The sequence below is a fragment of the Petromyzon marinus genome, chromosome 62, assembly GCF_048934315.1.
Source record: "Petromyzon marinus isolate PM22_M1 ecotype Great Lakes invasive population chromosome 62, UKy_Petmar_22M1.pri1.0, whole genome shotgun sequence".
NCBI classification, from domain to species: Eukaryota; Metazoa; Chordata; class Hyperoartia; order Petromyzontiformes; family Petromyzontidae; genus Petromyzon; species Petromyzon marinus.
In genome coordinates this window covers 2,957,044-2,977,694 of record NC_133728.1, presented here as the reverse complement: position 1 = coordinate 2,977,694, position 20,651 = coordinate 2,957,044, and the positions used below count along the sequence as shown (strand labels likewise).

At 56.9% G+C, this 20,651-nt stretch overlaps 1 protein-coding gene across 1 annotated transcript in view; it reads right to left on the bottom strand.

Moving 5' to 3' along the window:
* Positions 1 to 20,651, bottom strand: part of LOC142906274 (uncharacterized) — a 65,199-nt gene that overhangs the window by 8,106 nt on the left and 36,442 nt on the right. The window contains exons 7-13 of the mRNA XM_076053754.1: positions 20,422 to 20,567; positions 20,107 to 20,247; positions 18,726 to 18,842; positions 17,488 to 17,653; positions 16,534 to 16,645; positions 5,183 to 5,346; positions 998 to 1,022 (exon numbers count right to left, since the gene is read on the bottom strand). Coding sequence (XP_075909869.1) covers positions 998 to 1,022; positions 5,183 to 5,346; positions 16,534 to 16,645; positions 17,488 to 17,653; positions 18,726 to 18,842; positions 20,107 to 20,247; positions 20,422 to 20,567 — 871 coding nt within the window. The remainder of the gene's footprint in view (positions 1 to 997; positions 1,023 to 5,182; positions 5,347 to 16,533; positions 16,646 to 17,487; positions 17,654 to 18,725; positions 18,843 to 20,106; positions 20,248 to 20,421; positions 20,568 to 20,651) is intronic.

Sequence of the window (20,651 nt, the reverse complement as noted above, 5' to 3'; positions counted from 1 at the left end):
CCTACAAGAGAGTCATATCCAGCATGGGTGAGACAGCCGTTCACGTTTGCTGTTGAAACAGCAGATGTCAATGATGAATTCCTCGACGAAATCATTGAAATTCAGCAGAGCCAGGTTCAACAGCAACTCTTCAGAACAACAACGCTCTCAACGTTTTGGTGTCGACAAATGAACAAGTATCCAGTTATTGCTAAGAAAGCCCTGGATTTTTTTTATACCATTTGTTACAACATATCTTTGTGAGCAATCCTTTTCGAGGATGCTGGACATAAAAACGAAGAAAAGGAACAGACTTTGCTGTGAAAATGACATGAGAGTGGCACTTGCCAAGGTGAAGCCACGCATATCTGAACTGATCTCTCAAAGGCAACAGCAGAAGTCACATTGATTTCCAGGTATGTAATTTGTTGTGAGTTTATGCATTGTGTTGGTTTTATTCTTTGAACAAGGTAATGTTCATGCACGGCTCATTTTGTGTACCAGTAAAAAACATATCTATGTCTTGAATTTGAAAAAAAATCACATTTTATTTTTCACTAAAGAGGGGTTCGGTGAATGCGCATATGAAACTGGTGGGGTTCGGTACCTCCAACAAGGTTAAGAACCACTGGTGTAGTGTATAGTAGTGCAGAGTGTAGTGTATAGTGTAGTGTATAGTGTAGTGTATAGTGTAGTGTATAGTGCGGTGTATAGTGCAGTGTATAGTGCGGTGTATAGTGTAGTGTATAGTGTATAGTGTAGTGTGTAGTGTAGTGTATAGTGTAGTGTATAGTGTAGTGTATAGAGTAGTGTGTAGTGTATAGTGGAGTGTATAGTGTAGTGTATAGTAGTGCAGAGTGTAGTGTATAGTGTAGTGTATAGTATAGTGTATAGTGCGGTGTGTAGTGCGGTGTATAGTGCGGTGTATAGTGTAGTGTATAGTGTAGTGTATAGTGTAGTGTATAGGGTATATAGCATCCCGTCTTTGTCCGACGGTTAACCAATCGATCGAACGTACCTCTCGTACGCCCGGCAGTTGTAATCTGTGGTTTAGGCAGAAAGGAGAGAGAGAGAAACGGAACACAATTAATAATCTCGCAGCATCAGTCGGGAAAAACAGCAGGCGTCAGGGTCGGGATCGCACCCACGACCTCCTGCAGGCCAGGCGAGGTAGTGAACATCCCCAGCCAGCGCAGGATTAACCGGGGCCGCCGGCGGCGGCAGAGGTGTTCCATCGGCGAGCGCCACAAGCGGCCGCCGGGCGGCATCGCTGTCGGCGCGGCAACGGGGAGGGGCAGGCGAGGGAACGTGGCGGAATGGGAATCGTTTTGATTGTTTTTTTTATGTTTTAAAACTTTATTTTTCGTTACTTTTCAAAGTTTTTTAGTATTTTAATAGACTTTTCTTTTTACTTTTTTGAAATTTTGTCCAAAAAAAAACTACTTTTAAACACTTTTTCATTTTTTTCTTCCTTTACTTATTTTATTTCAGTAGTAATATGTTTTTACCCTTTTAACTGGCACAAAAAACGGACACCTTTATTCAAGGCATCATGTCTGCACTAACCGCAACACAAGCAGTCAAAATGCAAACAAAAAGACAACTCTGATAATAATATGCACTGTCCTTGAATTTGATTGGTCCACACCCGAGACGGCTTTTCTTAGAGCCTAGTCTCCACTGGTGTTGGACCAGAAGACGCCAAAAGGCGTACAACTCAAAAGCAGCGCACTATCAGAGTATATCTTGTTACTGGCAAAGGAGGTCTCATAATGTAAATTATTTTATTTCACGCCCGTCCACTAAGACGCTCGCCCGCCCCGGTGAGCCACACTGGGGCCTCGAGACTCGTCCTCAGGACGGTCCTGCCAGGGAGTCATCGTAGCGGAGAGGTGCGGAGGGAGGGGGAGGGAGGGGGAGGGAGGGGGAGGGAGGGGGAGGGAGGGGAGGGGAGGGGGGTTCAGGCACAGGGGCCGGTTCAGGTTCGGATGTCGCACGCCACCGATGTCGGCCGTGGCTGATCGCTCGCACCACCACTCCTTTGGCAACCACACACACACTCGCTCACACTCGCTCACACTCGCTCACACTCGCTCACACAAACTCACACGTGTCCACACAAACTCACACTCGCTCACACTCGCTTACACAAACTCACACTCGCTCACACTCACACACCACGCACGCGCACACACACAAACTCACACTCGCTCACACACCACTCGCTCACACTCGCTCACACAAACTCACACTCGCTCACACTCGCTCACACAAACGCACACTCGCTCACACTCGCTTACACAAACTCACACTCGCTCACACTCGCTTACACAAACTCACACTCGCTCACACTCGCTCACACAAACTCACACTCGCTCACACTCGCTCACACAAACTCACACTCGCTCACACTCGCTCACACACACACTCGCTCACACTCGCTCACACAAACTCACACTCGCTCACACTCGCTCACACAAACTCACACGTGTCCACACAAACTCACACTCGCTCACACTCGCTTACACAAACTCACACTCGCTCACACTCACACACCACGCACGCGCACACACACAAACTCACACTCGCTCACACACCACTCGCTCACACTCGCTCACACAAACTCACACTCGCTCACACTCGCTTACACAAACTCACACTCGCTCACACTCGCTTACACAAACTCACACTCGCTCACACTCGCTCACACAAACTCACACTCGCTCACACTCGCTCACACAAACTCACACTCGCTCACACTCGCTCACACACACACTCGCTCACACTCGCTCACACTCGCTCACACAAACTCACACGTGTCCACACAAACTCACACTCGCTCACACTCGCTTACACAAACTCACACTCGCTCACACTCACACACCACGCACGCGCACACACACAAACTCACACTCGCTCACACACCACTCGCTCACACTCGCTCACACAAACTCACACTCGCTCACACTCGCTTACACAAACTCACACTCGCTCACACTCGCTTACACAAACTCACACTCGCTCACACTCGCTCACACAAACTCACACTCGCTCACACTCGCTCACACAAACTCACACTCGCTCACACTCGCTCACACACACACTCGCTCACACTCGCTCACACAAACTCACACTCGCTCACACTCGCTCACACAAACTCACACTCGCTCACACTCGCTCACACAAACTCACACTCGCTCACACTCGCTCACACAAACTCACACTCGCTCACACTCGCTCACACAAACTCACACTCGCTCACACTCGCTCACACAAACTCACACTCGCTCACACTCGCTCACACACACACTCGCTCACACTCGCTCACACAAACTCACACTCGCTCACACTCGCTCACACAAACTCACACTCGCTCACACTCGCTCACACAAACTCACACTCGCTCACACTCGCTCACACACCACTCGCTCACACTCGCTCACACAAACTCACACTCGCTCACACTCGCTTACACAAACTCACACTCGCTCACACGTGCCCACACAACTCACACTCGCTCACACTCGCTCACACGTGCCCACACAAACTCACACTCGCTCACACACCACTCGCTCACACTCGCGCACACAAGCTCACACACACACACACACACACACCACACACTCACACACACAATACACAACACACACACACACAACACACCCACACACTCGCACAGTCCACACCACGCGCGCAAAAACACACCACACACTCACACACACACCACACACCACACACTCACCACACCTCTCACACACACACACACCCACACACTCACACACACACCACACACTCACACACTCACACACACACCACACACTCACACACTCACACACACACACCGCACACACACACACCACACACTCACACACACACCACACACTCACACACACACCACACACTCACACACTCACACACACACTCACACACACACACCACACACTCACACACACACTCTCCACTCACACACACACACACACACATCTCTCTAACACACACACTCACACTCACACACACACACCACACACTCACACACACACCACACACTCACACACACACACCACACACTCTCACACACACACCACACACTCCACACACACACCACACACTCACACACACACACCACACACTCACACACACACCACACACACCACACACTCTCACACACACACCACACACTCACACACACACACCACACACTCACACACACACACACACACTCACACACACACACCACACACTCACACACACACACACACACACTCACACACACACCACACACTCACACACACACTCACACACTCACACACACACACCACACACACACACACACCACACACTCACACACACACCACACACTCACACACACACACACTCACACACACACCACACACTCACACACACACACCACACATCACACACACACCACACACTCACACACTCACACACACCACACACTCACACACACTCACACACACACCACACACTCACACACACCACACACTCACACACACACACCACACACTCACACACACACTCACACACACACCACACACTCACACACTCACACACACACACACTCACACACACTCACACACACACACACTCACACACACACCACACACTCACACACCACACACTCACACACACACACACCACACACTCACACACACACTCACACAAACTCACACACACCACACACTCACACACACCACTCACACACACACCACACACTCACACACACACCACACACTCACACACACACCACACACTCACACACACACCACACACTCACACACACACCACACACTCACACACACACACTCACACACACACCACACACTCACACACACACACACTCACACACACACCACACACTCACACACACACACCACACACTCACACACTCACACACACACCACACACACACCACACACTCACACACACCACACACTCACACACACACACCACACACACACCACACACTCACACACTCACACACACCACACACTCACTCACACACACCACACACTCACACACACACCACACTCACACACACACCACACACTCACACACACACACTCACACACACACACACACACACACACACACACACACACACTCACACACCACACACTCACACACACACCACACACACACCACACACTCACACACGCCTCCTCCTCCTCCTCCGCACCCTCACCTCGTCTCCTCCTCTCCCGGCGCCGGCGACGATGTGCGGCCAGGGCGGCCGCCACGGAGCTGAAGAGCAGCGAGAGGGAGAAGAAGGAGACTCCGGCCACCACGCCGGCCAGCACCGGCGTGGATACGGCGCTGGCGGGGGGCGACGGCGGAACGCCGTCACACCTGCAGACGCACGCACACACACACACGGTGGGTGGGTGGGTGGGTGTTAGTGGGTGGACGGGTTAGTGGGTGGGTGGGGTGTGTGAGTGAAGTTAGTGGGTGGGCGGGTTAGTGGGTGGGTGGGTGGATGGGTGGGGTGTGTGAGTGAGTTAGTGGGTGGACGGGTTAATGGGTGGGTGGATGGGTGGGGTGTGTGAGTGAGTTAGTGGGTGGACGGGTTAGTGGGTGGGTGGGGTGTGTGAGTGAGTTAGTGGGTGGGCGGGTTAGTGGGTGGGTGTGTGGGGTGTGTGAGTGAGTTAGTGGGTGGACGGGTTAGTGGGTGGGTGTGTGGGGTGTGTGAGTGAGTTAGTGGGTGGACGGGGTTAGTGGTGGTGGGTGGATGGGTGGGTGTGGTGAGTGAGTGGTTAGTGGGTGGACGGGTAGTGGGTGGGGTGGTGTGAGTGAGTTAGTGGGTGGGCGGGTTAGTGGGTGGGTGTGTGGGGTGTGTGAGTGAGTTAGTGGGTGGACGGGTTAGTGGGTGGGTGGGTGGATGGGTGGGGTGTGTGAGTGAGTTAGTGGGTGGACGGGTTAGTGGGTGGGGTGTGTGAGTGAGTTAGTGGGTGGGCGGGTTAGTGGGTGGGTGGGTGGATGGGTGGGGTGTGTGAGTGAGTTAGTGGGTGGACGGGTTAGTGGGTGAGTGGGTGGATGGTGGGGTGTGTGAGTGAGTTAGTGGGTGGACGGGTGTGGGTGGGTGGGGTGTGTGAGTGGTTAGTGGGTGGACGGGTTAGTGGGTGGGTGGGTGGGGTGTGTGAGTGAGTTAGTGGGTGGACGGGGTAGTGGGGTGGGTGGGTGGGGTGTGTGAGTGAGTTAGTGGGTGGACGGGTTAGTGGGTGGGTGGGTTTTTGCTGCCGTTCCTGCTAAGCGGCGTCGCTATCGGCGCGGCCACGGAGGGCGGCATGGGCCACGTGGTGTGAACGTCACGACAACGCCGCTGCCGCCGCCGCTACCGCCGCTGCTGCTGCTGCGGCTGGCGACTGTGGACGGTGGCGGTGGGGCATGCCGGGTTCGCTCACCGGCGGTGGAGACGGTGACGACGTCGCTGGGCTCACTCCGCTCGGGGTCCAGCCACGGCCACAGCGCGCACCTCGTACTGCGCGTCCTGCAGCAGCAGCAGCAGCAGCAGCGTCGTCATCATTATGGTCGTCATTATGGTCGTCGTCGTCATCGTCGTCATCATCGTTGTCGTCAACATCATCGTCATCATCGTTATCATCATCGTCGTCATCATCGTCATCATCGTCGTCATCATCGTTGTCGTCAACATCATCGTCATCATCGTCATCATCGTTGTCGTCAACATCATCGTCATCATCGTCAACATCGTCAACATCGTCGTCATCATCGTCGTCATCATCGTTATCATCGTCATCATCGTCATCATCGTCATCTAACCCCTACACTACCGCTCCCCACACACCAATACGTCACCACGATGCCTGTGCCAGGCCAGGTGCCTGTGCCAGGCCACGTGCCTGTGCCAGGCCACGCATACCGCACACACACACACACAGACAGACCCACACATACACCCACACACAGCCAAAAATACAAAACAACCGCCATTCGCCACTAAGTGGCGGTGACGTCACCACGACGCTTGTGCCAGGCCATGTGCACCTTGACGACACGTGAAGTGTCGAACGCCCGCTGGCAGGAGGTCACGGGGCAGACCCAGGTGCCACACACAGACCCACACACACACCCACACAGACCCACCCACCCATCCACACACACCCAACCAAAAACACACACATAGACAAACACACACACACAGACCCACACACACACCCACACAGACCCACCCACCCACCCACACACACCCAACCAAAAACACACACACGCACCCACACAGGCAGACCAACACACACACACAAAGACACAGATCCCTGTATAGCCTTAACAGACTGTAGGGGCAAGTGCTGTTAGCGAGCACCTACACACACAGAGCCACACACACACAGAGCCACACACACACTGAGCCACACACACACACAGAGCCACACACACACGCAGAGCCACACACACACACACACAGAGCCACACACACACAGAGCCACACACACACACAAACAGAGCCACACACACACACACAGAGCCACACACACACACACAGAGCCACACACACACAGAGCCACACACACACACACAGAGCCACACACACACACAGAGCCACACACACAGAGCCACACACACACAAACAGAGCCACACACACACACACAGAGCCACACACACACAGAGCCACACACACACAGAGCCACACACACACACACACAGAGCCACACACACACAGAGCCACACACACACACACACAGAGCCACACACCCACACACACACAGAGCCACACACACACAGAGCCACACACACACACACAGAGCCACACACACACACAGAGCCACACACCACACACACACAGAGCCACACACACACACACACAGAGCCACACACCCACACACACACAGAGCCACACACACACAGAGCCGCACACACACACACAGAGCCACACACACACACAGAGCCACACACACACACAGAGCCACACACACACAGAGCCCCACACACACACACACAGAGCCACACACACACACACAGAGCCACACACACACACACAGAGCCCCACACACACACACAGAGCCCCACACACACAGAGCCACACACACACACAGAGCCACACACACAGAGCACACACCACACAGAGCCACACACACACAGAGCCACACACACACAGAGCCCCACACACACAGAGCCCCACACACACACACACAGCCACACACACACACAGAGCCACACACACACACAGAGCCACACACACACAGAGCACACACACACACAGAGCCACACACAGAGCCCCACACACACAGAGCCCCACACACACACAGCCACACACACACACAGAGCCACACACACACACAGAGCCACACACACACACAGAGCCCACACACACACACAGAGCCCCACACACACACACAGAGCCCACACACACACACAGAGCCCACACACACACACAGAGCCACACACACACAGAGCACACACACACACACAGAGCCACACACACACAGAGCCACACACACACACACACAGAGCCACACACACACACACAGAGCCACACACACACACACAGAGCCCACACACACACAGAGCCACACACACACACACAGAGCCACACACACACAGAGCCACACACACAGAGCCACACACACACAAACAGAGCCACACACACACACACAGAGCCACAACACACACAGAGCCACACACACACACACAGAGCCCACACACACACACACAGAGCCACACACACACAGAGCCACACACACACACACAGAGCCACACACACACAGAGCCACACACACACAGAGCCACACACACACACACAGAGCCACACACACACACAGAGCCACACACCACACACACACAGAGCCACACACACACACAGAGCCACACACACACACACACAGAGCCACACACACCACAGAGCCACACACACACACACAGAGCACACACACACACAGAGCCACACACACACACACAGAGCCACACACACACAGAGCACACACACACACACAGAGCCACACACACACACACAGAGCCCCACACACACACACAGAGCCCCACACACACACAGAGCCCCACACACACAGAGCCCACACACACACACAGAGCCACACACACACACAGAGCCACACACACACAGAGCCACACACACACAGAGCCACACACACACACAGAGCCCCACACACACAGAGCCCACACACACACACACAGCCACACACACACACAGAGCACACACACACACACAGAGCCCACACACACACAGAGCCACACACACACAGAGCCACACACAGAGCCCCACACACACAGAGCCCCACACACACACAGCCACACACACACACAGAGCCCACAACACACACAGAGCCACACACACACACACAGAGCCCCACACACACACACAGAGCCCCACACACACACACAGAGCCCCCCACACACAGCCACACACAGAGCCCCACACACACAGAGCCCACAACACACACACAGAGCCCCACACACACACACAGAGCCCACACACACACAGAGCCCCACACACACACAGAGCCCCACACACACACACAGGAGCCCCCCACACACACACAGAGCCACACACACAGAGCCACACACACACACAGAGCCACACACACACAGAGCCACACACACACACACAGCCACACACACACACAGAGCCACACACACACAGAGCCACACACACACACAGAGCCCCATATACACACACAGAGCCACACACACACACACACAGAGCCACACACACACAAACAGAGCCACACACACACACACACAGAGCCCCACACACACAAACACAGAGCCCCACACACACAGAGCCACACACACACACACAGCCACACACACACACACAGAGCCCCACACACACACACAGAGCCCCACACACACACACAGAGCCCCACACACACACACAGAGCCACACACACACACACAGAGCCCCACACACACACACACAGAGCCACACACACACACAGAGCCACACACACACACACAGAGCCCCACACACACACACACAGAGCCACACACACACAGAGCCACACACACACAGAGCCACACACACACACACAGAGCCCCACACACACACACACAGAGCCACACACACACACAGAGCCACACACACACACACAGAGCCACACACACAGAGCCCCACACACACACACACACAGCCCCACACACACACACACAGAGCCACACACACACACACACAGAGCCACACACACAGAGCCCCACACACACAAACACAGAGCCACACACACACAGAGCCACACACACACACACACAGAGCCACACACACACAGAGCCACACACATACACACAGAGCCCCACACACACACAGCCACACACACACACACAGAGCCACACACACATACACACAGAGCCACACACACAGAGCCCCACACACACACACAGAGCCCCACACACACACACACAGAGCCACACACACACACACACACAGAGCCACACACACAGAGCCACACACACACACAGAGCCCCACACACACACACAGAGCCCCACACACACACACAGAGCCCCACACACACACACACAGAGCCCCACACACACACACACAGAGCCACACACACACACAGCCACACACACACACACACAGAGCCCCACACACACACACACAGAGCCACACACACACACACACAGAGCCACACACACACAGAGCCACACACACACACAGAGCCACACACACACACAGAGCCACACACACACACACAGAGCCACACACACACAGAGCCCCACACACACACACAGAGCCCCACACACACACAGAGCCACACACACACACACAGAGCCCCACACACACACAGAGCCACACACACACACAGAGCCCCACACACACACAGAGCCCCACACACACACACAGCCACACACACACACAGAGCCCCACACACACACACAGAGCCCCACACACACACACAGAGCCACACACACAGAGCCACACACACACACAGAGCCCCACACACACACACAGAGCCCCACACACACACACACAGAGCCACACACACACACAGAGTCCCACACACACACAGACAGAGCCCCACACACACACACACAGAGCCCCACACACACACAAAGAGCCCCACACACACAGAGCCCCACACACACACACAGAGCCCCACACACACACAGAGCCCCACACACACACACAGAGCCCCACACACACACACAGAGCCCCACACACACACAGAGCCACACACACACACACAGCCACACACACACACACACAGAGCCACACACACACACACACAGAGCCACACACACACACAGAGAGCCCCACACACACACACACAGAGCCCCACACACAAACAGAGCCCCACACACACACACAGAGCCCCACACACACACACAGAGCCCCACACACACACACACAGAGCCCCACACACACACACACAGAGCCACACACACACACAGAGCCACACACACACACACAGAGCCCCACACACACACACAGAGCCCCACACACACACACACAGAGCCCCACACACACACACACAGAGCCACACACACACACACAGAGCCCCACACACACACACAGAGCCCCACACACACACACACAGAGCCCCACACACACACACACAGCCACACACACACACACAGAGCCCCACACACAGAGCCCCACACACACACACACAGAGCCCCACACACAGAGCCCCACACACACACACACACAGAGCCCCACACACACACACAGACCGTGTGCAGGCCGTCCACGATGAGCACCCCGTGTTCGCTGGCCAGCAGGGGTCCCGCCACCACCACCCACCCTCCGCTCTCCCCCTCCTCCTCCTGCTGCTTCTGCGTCGGAATCCCGCGATCCTCCACCTCGTCCCGCACCTCCTCCCGCACCTCGTCCCGCACCTCGTCATCCTCCTCCCGCGCCGGCCGCAGCTCCCGCACCTCCACGACGATGGAGAGCGGCGGTCCGGAGGAGGGCGACGAGGAGGAGGAGGACGACGACGGAGGAGGAGGAGGAGTGCGGGCGGGCGAGAGCCACGACACCCACACGCCGTCGGGCGACGCCGACGCCGTGAGCCCCTGGGGGCGCGAGAGGCGGCGGGGGGCCCCGGGGGGGGGCGGGGGGCCGGCCCCGGGGACCCCGGTCGGGGGTCTGGCGGTGGGAAGGGCTGGGGGGGAGGGAGGGAGGGGGGGAGGAGAGGGAGGGAGGGGGGGAGGAGAGAGAGGGGGGGAGGGAGGGAGGGGGGGAGGGAGGAGAGGAGGGGGGAGGAGGAGAGGGAGGGAGGGAGGGGAGAGGGAGGGAGGAGAGGGCCTTCATAGGTGCTCGCTAACAGCACTTTCCCCTACAGTCTGCTAAGGCTATATGGGGGATCTTTGTCTTTGTGTGTGTGTCTGTGTATATATGTGTGTGTGTGTCTGTGTGTATATGTGTGTGTCTGTGTATATGTGTGTGTGTGTGTCTGTGTATATATGTGTGTGTCTGTGTGTATATGTGTGTGTGTGTGTCTGTGTATATATGTGTGTGTGTGTCTGTGTATATATGTGTGTGTGTCTGTGTATATATGTGTGTGTCTGTGTATATATGTGTGTGTGTGTCTGTGTATATATGTGTGTGTGTCTGTGTATATATGTGTGTGTGTCTGTGTATATATGTGTGTGTGTCTGTGTATATATGTGTGTGTGTCTGTGTATATATGTGTGTGTGTCTGTGTACATATGTGTGTATGTGTGTCTGTGTATATATATGTGTGTGTACCAGAGGAATCTCCATATGGTACATATATAATGGGAGGCTGATCGATGCCCGGGTGCGGTAAAGGTATGGCTCCCTATTGCTCAACCACGTTATGTATGCCGATGATTTGGTAATAGCTGCTCAGTCAGAGGAGGAGTTGGAGACGCTGCTGCTGAGACTGGAGCGTGCCACTAAGAGGTGGGGCCTTGCCATCAGCCCCACCAAAACTAAGTACCTGCCTGAGTATTTTGTACCATCGGACACTCCACCCCCACAACCCCCAATCGGTGATGGGGCAGTTGTGGAGAGAGTGGAGAGTTTCCCATACCTGGGCAGTGTGGGTCTCTGGGTGTCCGTGGGTCTCTATAGCTCTACGTGGGTGTCAGTGGGTCTCTGTGGGTCTCTGTGGGTCTCTGTGGGTCTCTGTGGGTCTCTGTGGGTCTCTGTGGGTCTCTGTGGGTCTCTGTGGGTCTCTATAGCTCTACGTGGGTGTCAGTGGGTCTCTGTGGGTCTCTGTGGGTCTCTGTGGGTCTCTGTGGGTCTCTGTGGGTCTCTGTGGGTGTCTGTGGGTCTCTGTGGGTCTCTGTGGGTCTCTGTGGGTCTCTGTGGGTCTCTGTGGGTCTCTGTGGGTGTCTGTGGGTCTCTGTGGGTGTCGGTGGGTCTCTATGGCTCTACGTGGGTGTCGGTGGGTCTCTGTGGGTCTCTGTGGGTCTCTGTGGGTCTCTGTGGGTGTCAGTGGGTCTCTGTGGGTGTCTGTGGGTCTCTGTGGGTCTCTGTGGGTGTCTGTGGGTCTCTGTGGGTGTCGGTGGGTCTCTGTGGGTCTCTGTGGGTGTCTGTGGGTCTCTGTGGGTCTCTGTGGGTCTCTGTGGGTCTCTGTGGGTCTCTGTGGGTCTCTGTGGGTGTCTGTGGGTCTCTGTGGGTCTCTGTGGGTGTCTGTGGGTCTCTGTGGGTGTCGGTGGGTCTCTGTGAGTGTCTATGAGTCTCTGTGGGTCTCTGTGGGTCTCTGTGGGTCTCTGTGGGTCTCTGTGGGTGTCGGTGGATCTCTGTGGGTCTCTGTGGGTCTCTGTGGGTCTCTGTGGGTGTCTGTGGGTCTCTGTGGGTGTCGGTGCGTGACCCACGCAAGGTGATGGCGCTGACGACGGGGCTGAAGGCGCCGCTGCCGTGCCGGTTCTGGGGAAGGACGCTGAACTCGTACAGGGAGGCCGCGTCGAGCCCCTCCACGAGCAGCCAGAGCAGCCCCGGCACTGCTGAACCAACTCCTCCACCTCCTCCTCCTCCTGCACCTCCTCCACCACCACCTCCTCCTCCACCGCAACCACCTCCTCCACCACTACTACCGCCACCACCACCACCTCCACCACTACTACCACCACCACTACTACGGCTGCGTCTGATACCAGCACCACCACCACCACTTCCACGACCAACACCTCCTCCCCTGACTCCGCCTTTACCACCACCACCACCACTACTCCATCTGCGTCTTTTACCGCCACCAACACTGCCACCACCACCAACACTGCCACCACCACCATCTACACCGCCGTGACTTCTACGGCCGTGTCTCCTGTATGTACCACCACCACGACTACCATCACCACCACCACGACTACCATCACCACCACCACGACTACCATCACCACCACCACCACGACTACCACCACCACCACGACTACCATCACCACCACGACCACGACTACCATCGCCACCACCACGACTACCACCACCACGACTACCACTACCACCAGCACCCCTTCGGCTTCTGAAGCCACCACCTCCACCACTACCACTCGCAACGCTACCGGCACCGTTAGAACTGTTACCGGCACCGCCGCCCCCACTACCGCCACCATCGCTACCACTACCGCCACCACCGGCACCACCACCACCACTGCCACCGCCACCACCGCTTGGAAGGCCCAGGAAATGCTGCTGCCAGTCGTAAGCTCCCAGCCACGCTCGCTTGACCCTGCACGGAGAAGGCCAGACACGCAGCATGGCGCCGTGACCCTTAGATCATCGTCAACATCGTCGTCAACATCGTCACTGTCGTCATCGTCACTGTCGTCATCGTCACCGTCAACATCGTCGTCAACATCGTCGTCAACATCGTCGTCAACATCGTCACTGTCGTCATCGTCACTGTCGTCATCGTCACTGTCGTCATCGTCACCGTCAACATCGTCGTCAACATCGTCGTCAACATCGTCACTGTCGTCATCATCACTGTCGTCATCGTCACCGTCAACATCATCGTCATCGTCAACATCGTCGTCAACATCGTCACTGTCGTCATCGTCACCATTACCATTATCGTCACCATCATTATCGAAAGAACCAAGAATATCATTATCACCGTCAACGTCACTGTCATCGTCACCGTCATCGTCACCGTCACCGTCATCGTCACCATCAACGTCACCGTCATCATCACCGTCAACGTCACCATCATCATCACCGTCATCGTCACTATCGTCACCATCAACGTCACCGTCATCGTCATCATCATCATCATCATCAACATCAACGTCACCATCATCGTCACCGTCACCGTCATCGATCCCCATCAACGTCACCATTATCGTCACCGTCATCATCACCATCATCGTCACCGTCACCATCATCATCACCGTCATCGTCACCGTCAACGTCACCATCAACGTCACCATCATCATCACCATCATCGTCACTGTCATCGTCACCGTCATCGTCACCGTCACCATTAACATCACCATCATCGTAAATATCATCCTCAATATCGTCACCATTTATGTATGTTGAACTTTTTTCACACCATATGTAGCCAACCGTGCTATGTGCCTCTAAGGGTGTCTCTCTCAACACCACCACACCATCATCATCACCACCACCATCACCGCCATCATCATCATCACCACCACCACCATCATCACCACCACCATCACCACCATCATCTCCTTCAACTCCATCACCACCATCATCACCACCATCATCACCATCATCACCACCACCAACTCCACCACCAACTCCACCACCACCATCATCATCACCACCACCACCATCACCACCATCATCACCACCATCATCACCATCACCAACTCCACCACCACCACCACCACCATCAACACCACCACCATCACCACCACCACCACCACGACCAATAACCACCACCATCAACACCACCACCATCAACACCACCACCATTACCACCACTACCACCATCAACACCACCACCACCACCATCAACACCACCACCATCACCACCACCACCACCACGACCATCACCACCACCATCATCATCACCACCACCACCACCACCATCATCATCACCACCACCACCATCACCACCACCACCACCAACACCACCACCACCACCACGACCATCAACACCACCATCATCATCACCACCACCACCACCATCATCATCACCACCACCATCATCATCATCACCACCACCATCATCATCACCACCACCACCATCACCACCACCATCAACACCACCACCATCACCACCACCACCACGACCATCACCACCACCATCATCATCACCACCACCACCACCGCCATCATCACCACCACCACCATCACCACCACCATCATCACCACCACCACCATCACCACCACCACCATCATCATCACCACCACCATCAACACCACCACCACCACCACCACGACCACCACCATCACCACCACCACCACCACCACCAACTCCACCACCACCACCACCACCACGACCATCACCACCACCATCATCATCACCACCACCACCACCGCCATCATCACCACCACCACCATCACCACCACCACCACGACCACCACCATCACCACCACCACCACCACCAACTCCACCACCACCACCACCACCATCATCACCACCACCACCACGACCATCTCGCCCCGCCCCGCCGTAGGTCCCACCACACGGAGAAGCTCTGAGCTGCGCCGCCGTCAAAGCCGGCGCTCCAGGAGACGTTGGCGGTGCAGGCGGAGGTGGCGACGTGGACGTTGGTCACGGCGTGCGGAGGGGTTCCTGAGCACACAAAGACAAAGATCCCCCGTGTAGCCTTCAGCAGGCCGTTGGGGCAAGTGCTGTTAGCACGCACACACAAAGACAAAGATCCCCCGTGTAGCCTTCAGCAGGCCGTGATGATGATGATGATGAGAGAGAGACACGCAAACTCCAAATATACAGCAGCAGCAGGCGTCAGGGTCGGGATCGAACCACGACCTCCTGCGTACCAGGCGAGGTAGTTAACATCTCCTAGCCACCGTGATGATGATGAGAGAGGGATTGAACCCACGACCTCCTGTACGCCAGGCGAGGTAGTTAACATCTCCTAGCCACCGTGATGATGATGATGATGAGAGACGCAAACTCCAAATATACAGCAGGCGTCGGGGTCGGGATAGAACCCACGACCTCCTGTATACCAGGCGAGGTAGTTAACATCTCCTAGCCACCGTGATGATGATGAGAGAGGGATCGAACCCACGACCTCCTGCGTACCGGGCGAGGTAGTTAACATCTCCTAGCCACCGTGATGCTGATGAAAGAGGGATCAAACCCACGACCTCCTGTACACCGGGTGAGGTAGTCAACATCTCCTAGCCACCGTGATGATGATGAGAGAGGGATAGAACCCACGACCTCCTGTACACCGGGCGAGGTAGTCAACATCTCCTAGCCACCGTGATGATGATGAGAGAGGGATAGAACCCACGACCTCCTGTACACCGGGCGAGGTAGTCAACATCTCCTAGCCACCGTGATGATGATGAGAGAGGGATAGAACCCACGACCTCCTGTACACCGGGCGAGGTAGTCAACATCTCCCAGCCACACGGAGCGCTGGGAGGGTGGCCGGCCGTTACCGGTGACGGCGACGAAGGCGTGGGCGGCGATGACGGCGACGGCGCTGGCGGCGCGGCACCGCCACTCGCGCTCGGGCCGCACGGGCGCCAGGAGCAGGGCGCCGTCGGCGGCGGCGGCGGCGGCCAGCGTCGACGACGAGGCCGGCCGAGACTCCGGCTGCTGCTGCTGCTCCGACGACGACGAGGAGGAGGAGGAGGAGGAGACCTGCAACGTGCGGAGAGACGGCTCTAATCGATCGGCGGCGGAGGATGGCCGCGTCCTGGAATCGAACTTGGTTCACTCGAGGCACCGTGGCTGATAGGAGGGGCCTGAGGCTGGTAGGAGGGGTCTGAGGCTGGTAGGAGGGGCCTGAGGCTGATCGGAGGGGCCTGAGGGTGGTAGGAGGGGCCTGAGGCTGATAGGAGGGGCCTGAGGTTGGTAGGAGGGGCCTGAGGTTGGTAGGAGGGGCCTGAGGTTGGTAGGAGGGGCCTGAGGTTGGTAGGAGGGGCCCGAGGTTGGTAGGAGGGGCCCGAGGTTGGTAGGAGGGGCCTGAGGTTGGTAGGAGGGGCCTGAGGTTGGTAGGAGGGGCCTGAGGTTGGTAGGAGGGGCCTGAGGTTGGTAGGAGGGGCCTGAGGCTGGTAGGAGGGGCCTGAGGCTGGTAGGAGGGGCCTGATGCTCATAGGAGGGGCCTGAGGCTGGTAGGAGGGGTCTGAGGCTGGTAGGAGGGGCCTGAGGCTGGTAGGAGGGGCCTGAGGCTGGTAGGAGGGGCTTGAGGCTGATAGGAGGGGCCTGAGGCTGGTAGGAGGGGCCTGAGGCTGGTAGGAGGGGCCTGAGGCTGGTAGGAGGGGCCTGAGGCCTTAATGGGCCATAGGTGAATGCGGCGTGCACCGTATCTGGCCAACGCGAGGTGGCAGTGATCAGATGACAGCCGGCACCACGGCGAGAGTGAACGTGGAGTAGGCTTAGGCACCACCATCGCTACCGCGGGCGTCTCAACGCGGGCGTTTCCCAACGACTCTTCCGCCACCAGCTCCACCTCCTCCTCCTCCACCTCCTCCACCACCACCTCCTCCTCCACCTCCTCCTCCACCTCCTCCTCCTCCACCTCCTCCTCCACCTCCTCCACCACCACCTCCTCCTCCACCTCCTCCTCCACCTCCACCTCCTCTACCTCCTCCACCACCACCTCCTCCTCCACCTCCTCCTCCACCACCTCCTCCACCTCCTCCACCTCCACCTCCTCCCGCGCTCCGTTTACCTTGCTCCAGGTGACGAGGGGTGTGGGGTCTCCCCGGGCCGAGCAGGGCAGCCGGAGCTCACGGCCGACCTCCTGGGTGTACTGCGCCTCCGGTACCTCCACAAACACCGGCGGGTCCTGCAGAACGAACCACACACACACGCACACACGCACACACACACGCACACACACACACACACACGCACACACACACGTACACACGCACGCACACACACACACACGCACACACACACACACGCACACACACACACGCACACACACACACACGTACACACGTACACACGCACATGCACACACACACACACACGCACACACACACGCACCCACACACGCACACACACACACACGCACACACACACACGCACACACACACACACACACATACACACGCACATGCACACACACACACGCACACACACACACGCACACACACACATGCACACGTACACACATGCACACACACGCACACACACATGCACACGTACACACATACAAGCACACACGCACGCACACGCGCACACACACATGCACACACACACGCACACACACATACACGCACACACACATGCACGCACACACGCACATGCACACACGCACACATGCACACACGCACACATGCACACACGCACACACGTGCACACGCGGGCGGAGAGAGAGAAGGACCGATGGGGTAGACGGGTCAGCGGACGAACGGACGGATGGAGAGGCGTCTGTACTGATGGATGGTTGGAACAGGTGAGGTGGACACGTAGATCGATGGATGGATGCGTGGATGGACGTACAGGCGGGGATTCGACAGGTGGACAGGTGGATGGACAGGCAGGTAGGTGGAGGAATGGAAATATGGACAGGTGGAGGGGCGATGATGACCGAGGTGGTGGTTTTGAAGGAGATGATGACGGAGGACAGACAGGCAAACAAAGGAACAGACACGACATACAATGTGTGTGCGGCACAGCCACTGTGATCCCACGGTGAACCCAACCCGGCAACGGTGAACCCAACCAGGCCACGGTGAACCCAACCCCGGTCACGGTGAACCCAACCCAGTCACGGTGAACCCAACCAGGCAACGGTGAACCCAACCAGGCCACGGTGAACCCAACGCCGGCCACGGTGAACCCAACCAGGCCACGGTGAACCCAACCCCGGTCACGGTGAACCCAACCCGGTCACGGTGAACCCAACCTGGCCACGGTGAACCCAACCCGGCCACGGTGAACCCAACCCCAGCCACGGTGAACCCAACCAGGCCACGGTGAACCCAACCAGGCCACGGTGAACCCAACCACGGTCACGGTGAACCCAACCAGGCCATGGTGAACCCAACCCCGGTCACGGTGAACCCAACCCCGGCCACGGTGAACCCGAGCCGGCTGACCTTGACGTGGACCTGGGTGGGGGGGGAGGCACCGGTGGTGCCCAGGAGGTTGTGGGGGGTGCAGCTGTAGACCCCCGCCGCCATGTCGCTCACGAACCACACGAGCAGCGAGCCGTCCGCCTGCAGCTGGGCCCCGCGCTCCTGCGACACGCATTCCACGTTAGCGTGGCAGGGGGACAGGACATCCGCATCGCCCCCCCCCCCGCCCGCCCGCCCGCTCTCCTACAGCGCGCACATTCCACGTTAGCGTGGCAGGGGGACAGGCAAGGCCGCGTCGCTCACGAACCACACGGGGTCACGTGACGGTGCCCTCACCCTATCGGGGAGCACCATGGGCTGCCCGTCCTTGGTCCAGTTGAAGTGGGTCGGTGGCGGGTCCCCGTCGGCGTGGCAACTGATGCGTCCCATCATGCCGCGGGGCAGGAAGACGTCCCGTGGCATGTTCACCACGCGGGCGGGGTCTGCGGGGGGGGGGGGCGGTGGTCGGATATCACCAGAATTCAATTTATTTTCTTTCTACGTGACTTTGCCGAAAGAACCGAAGA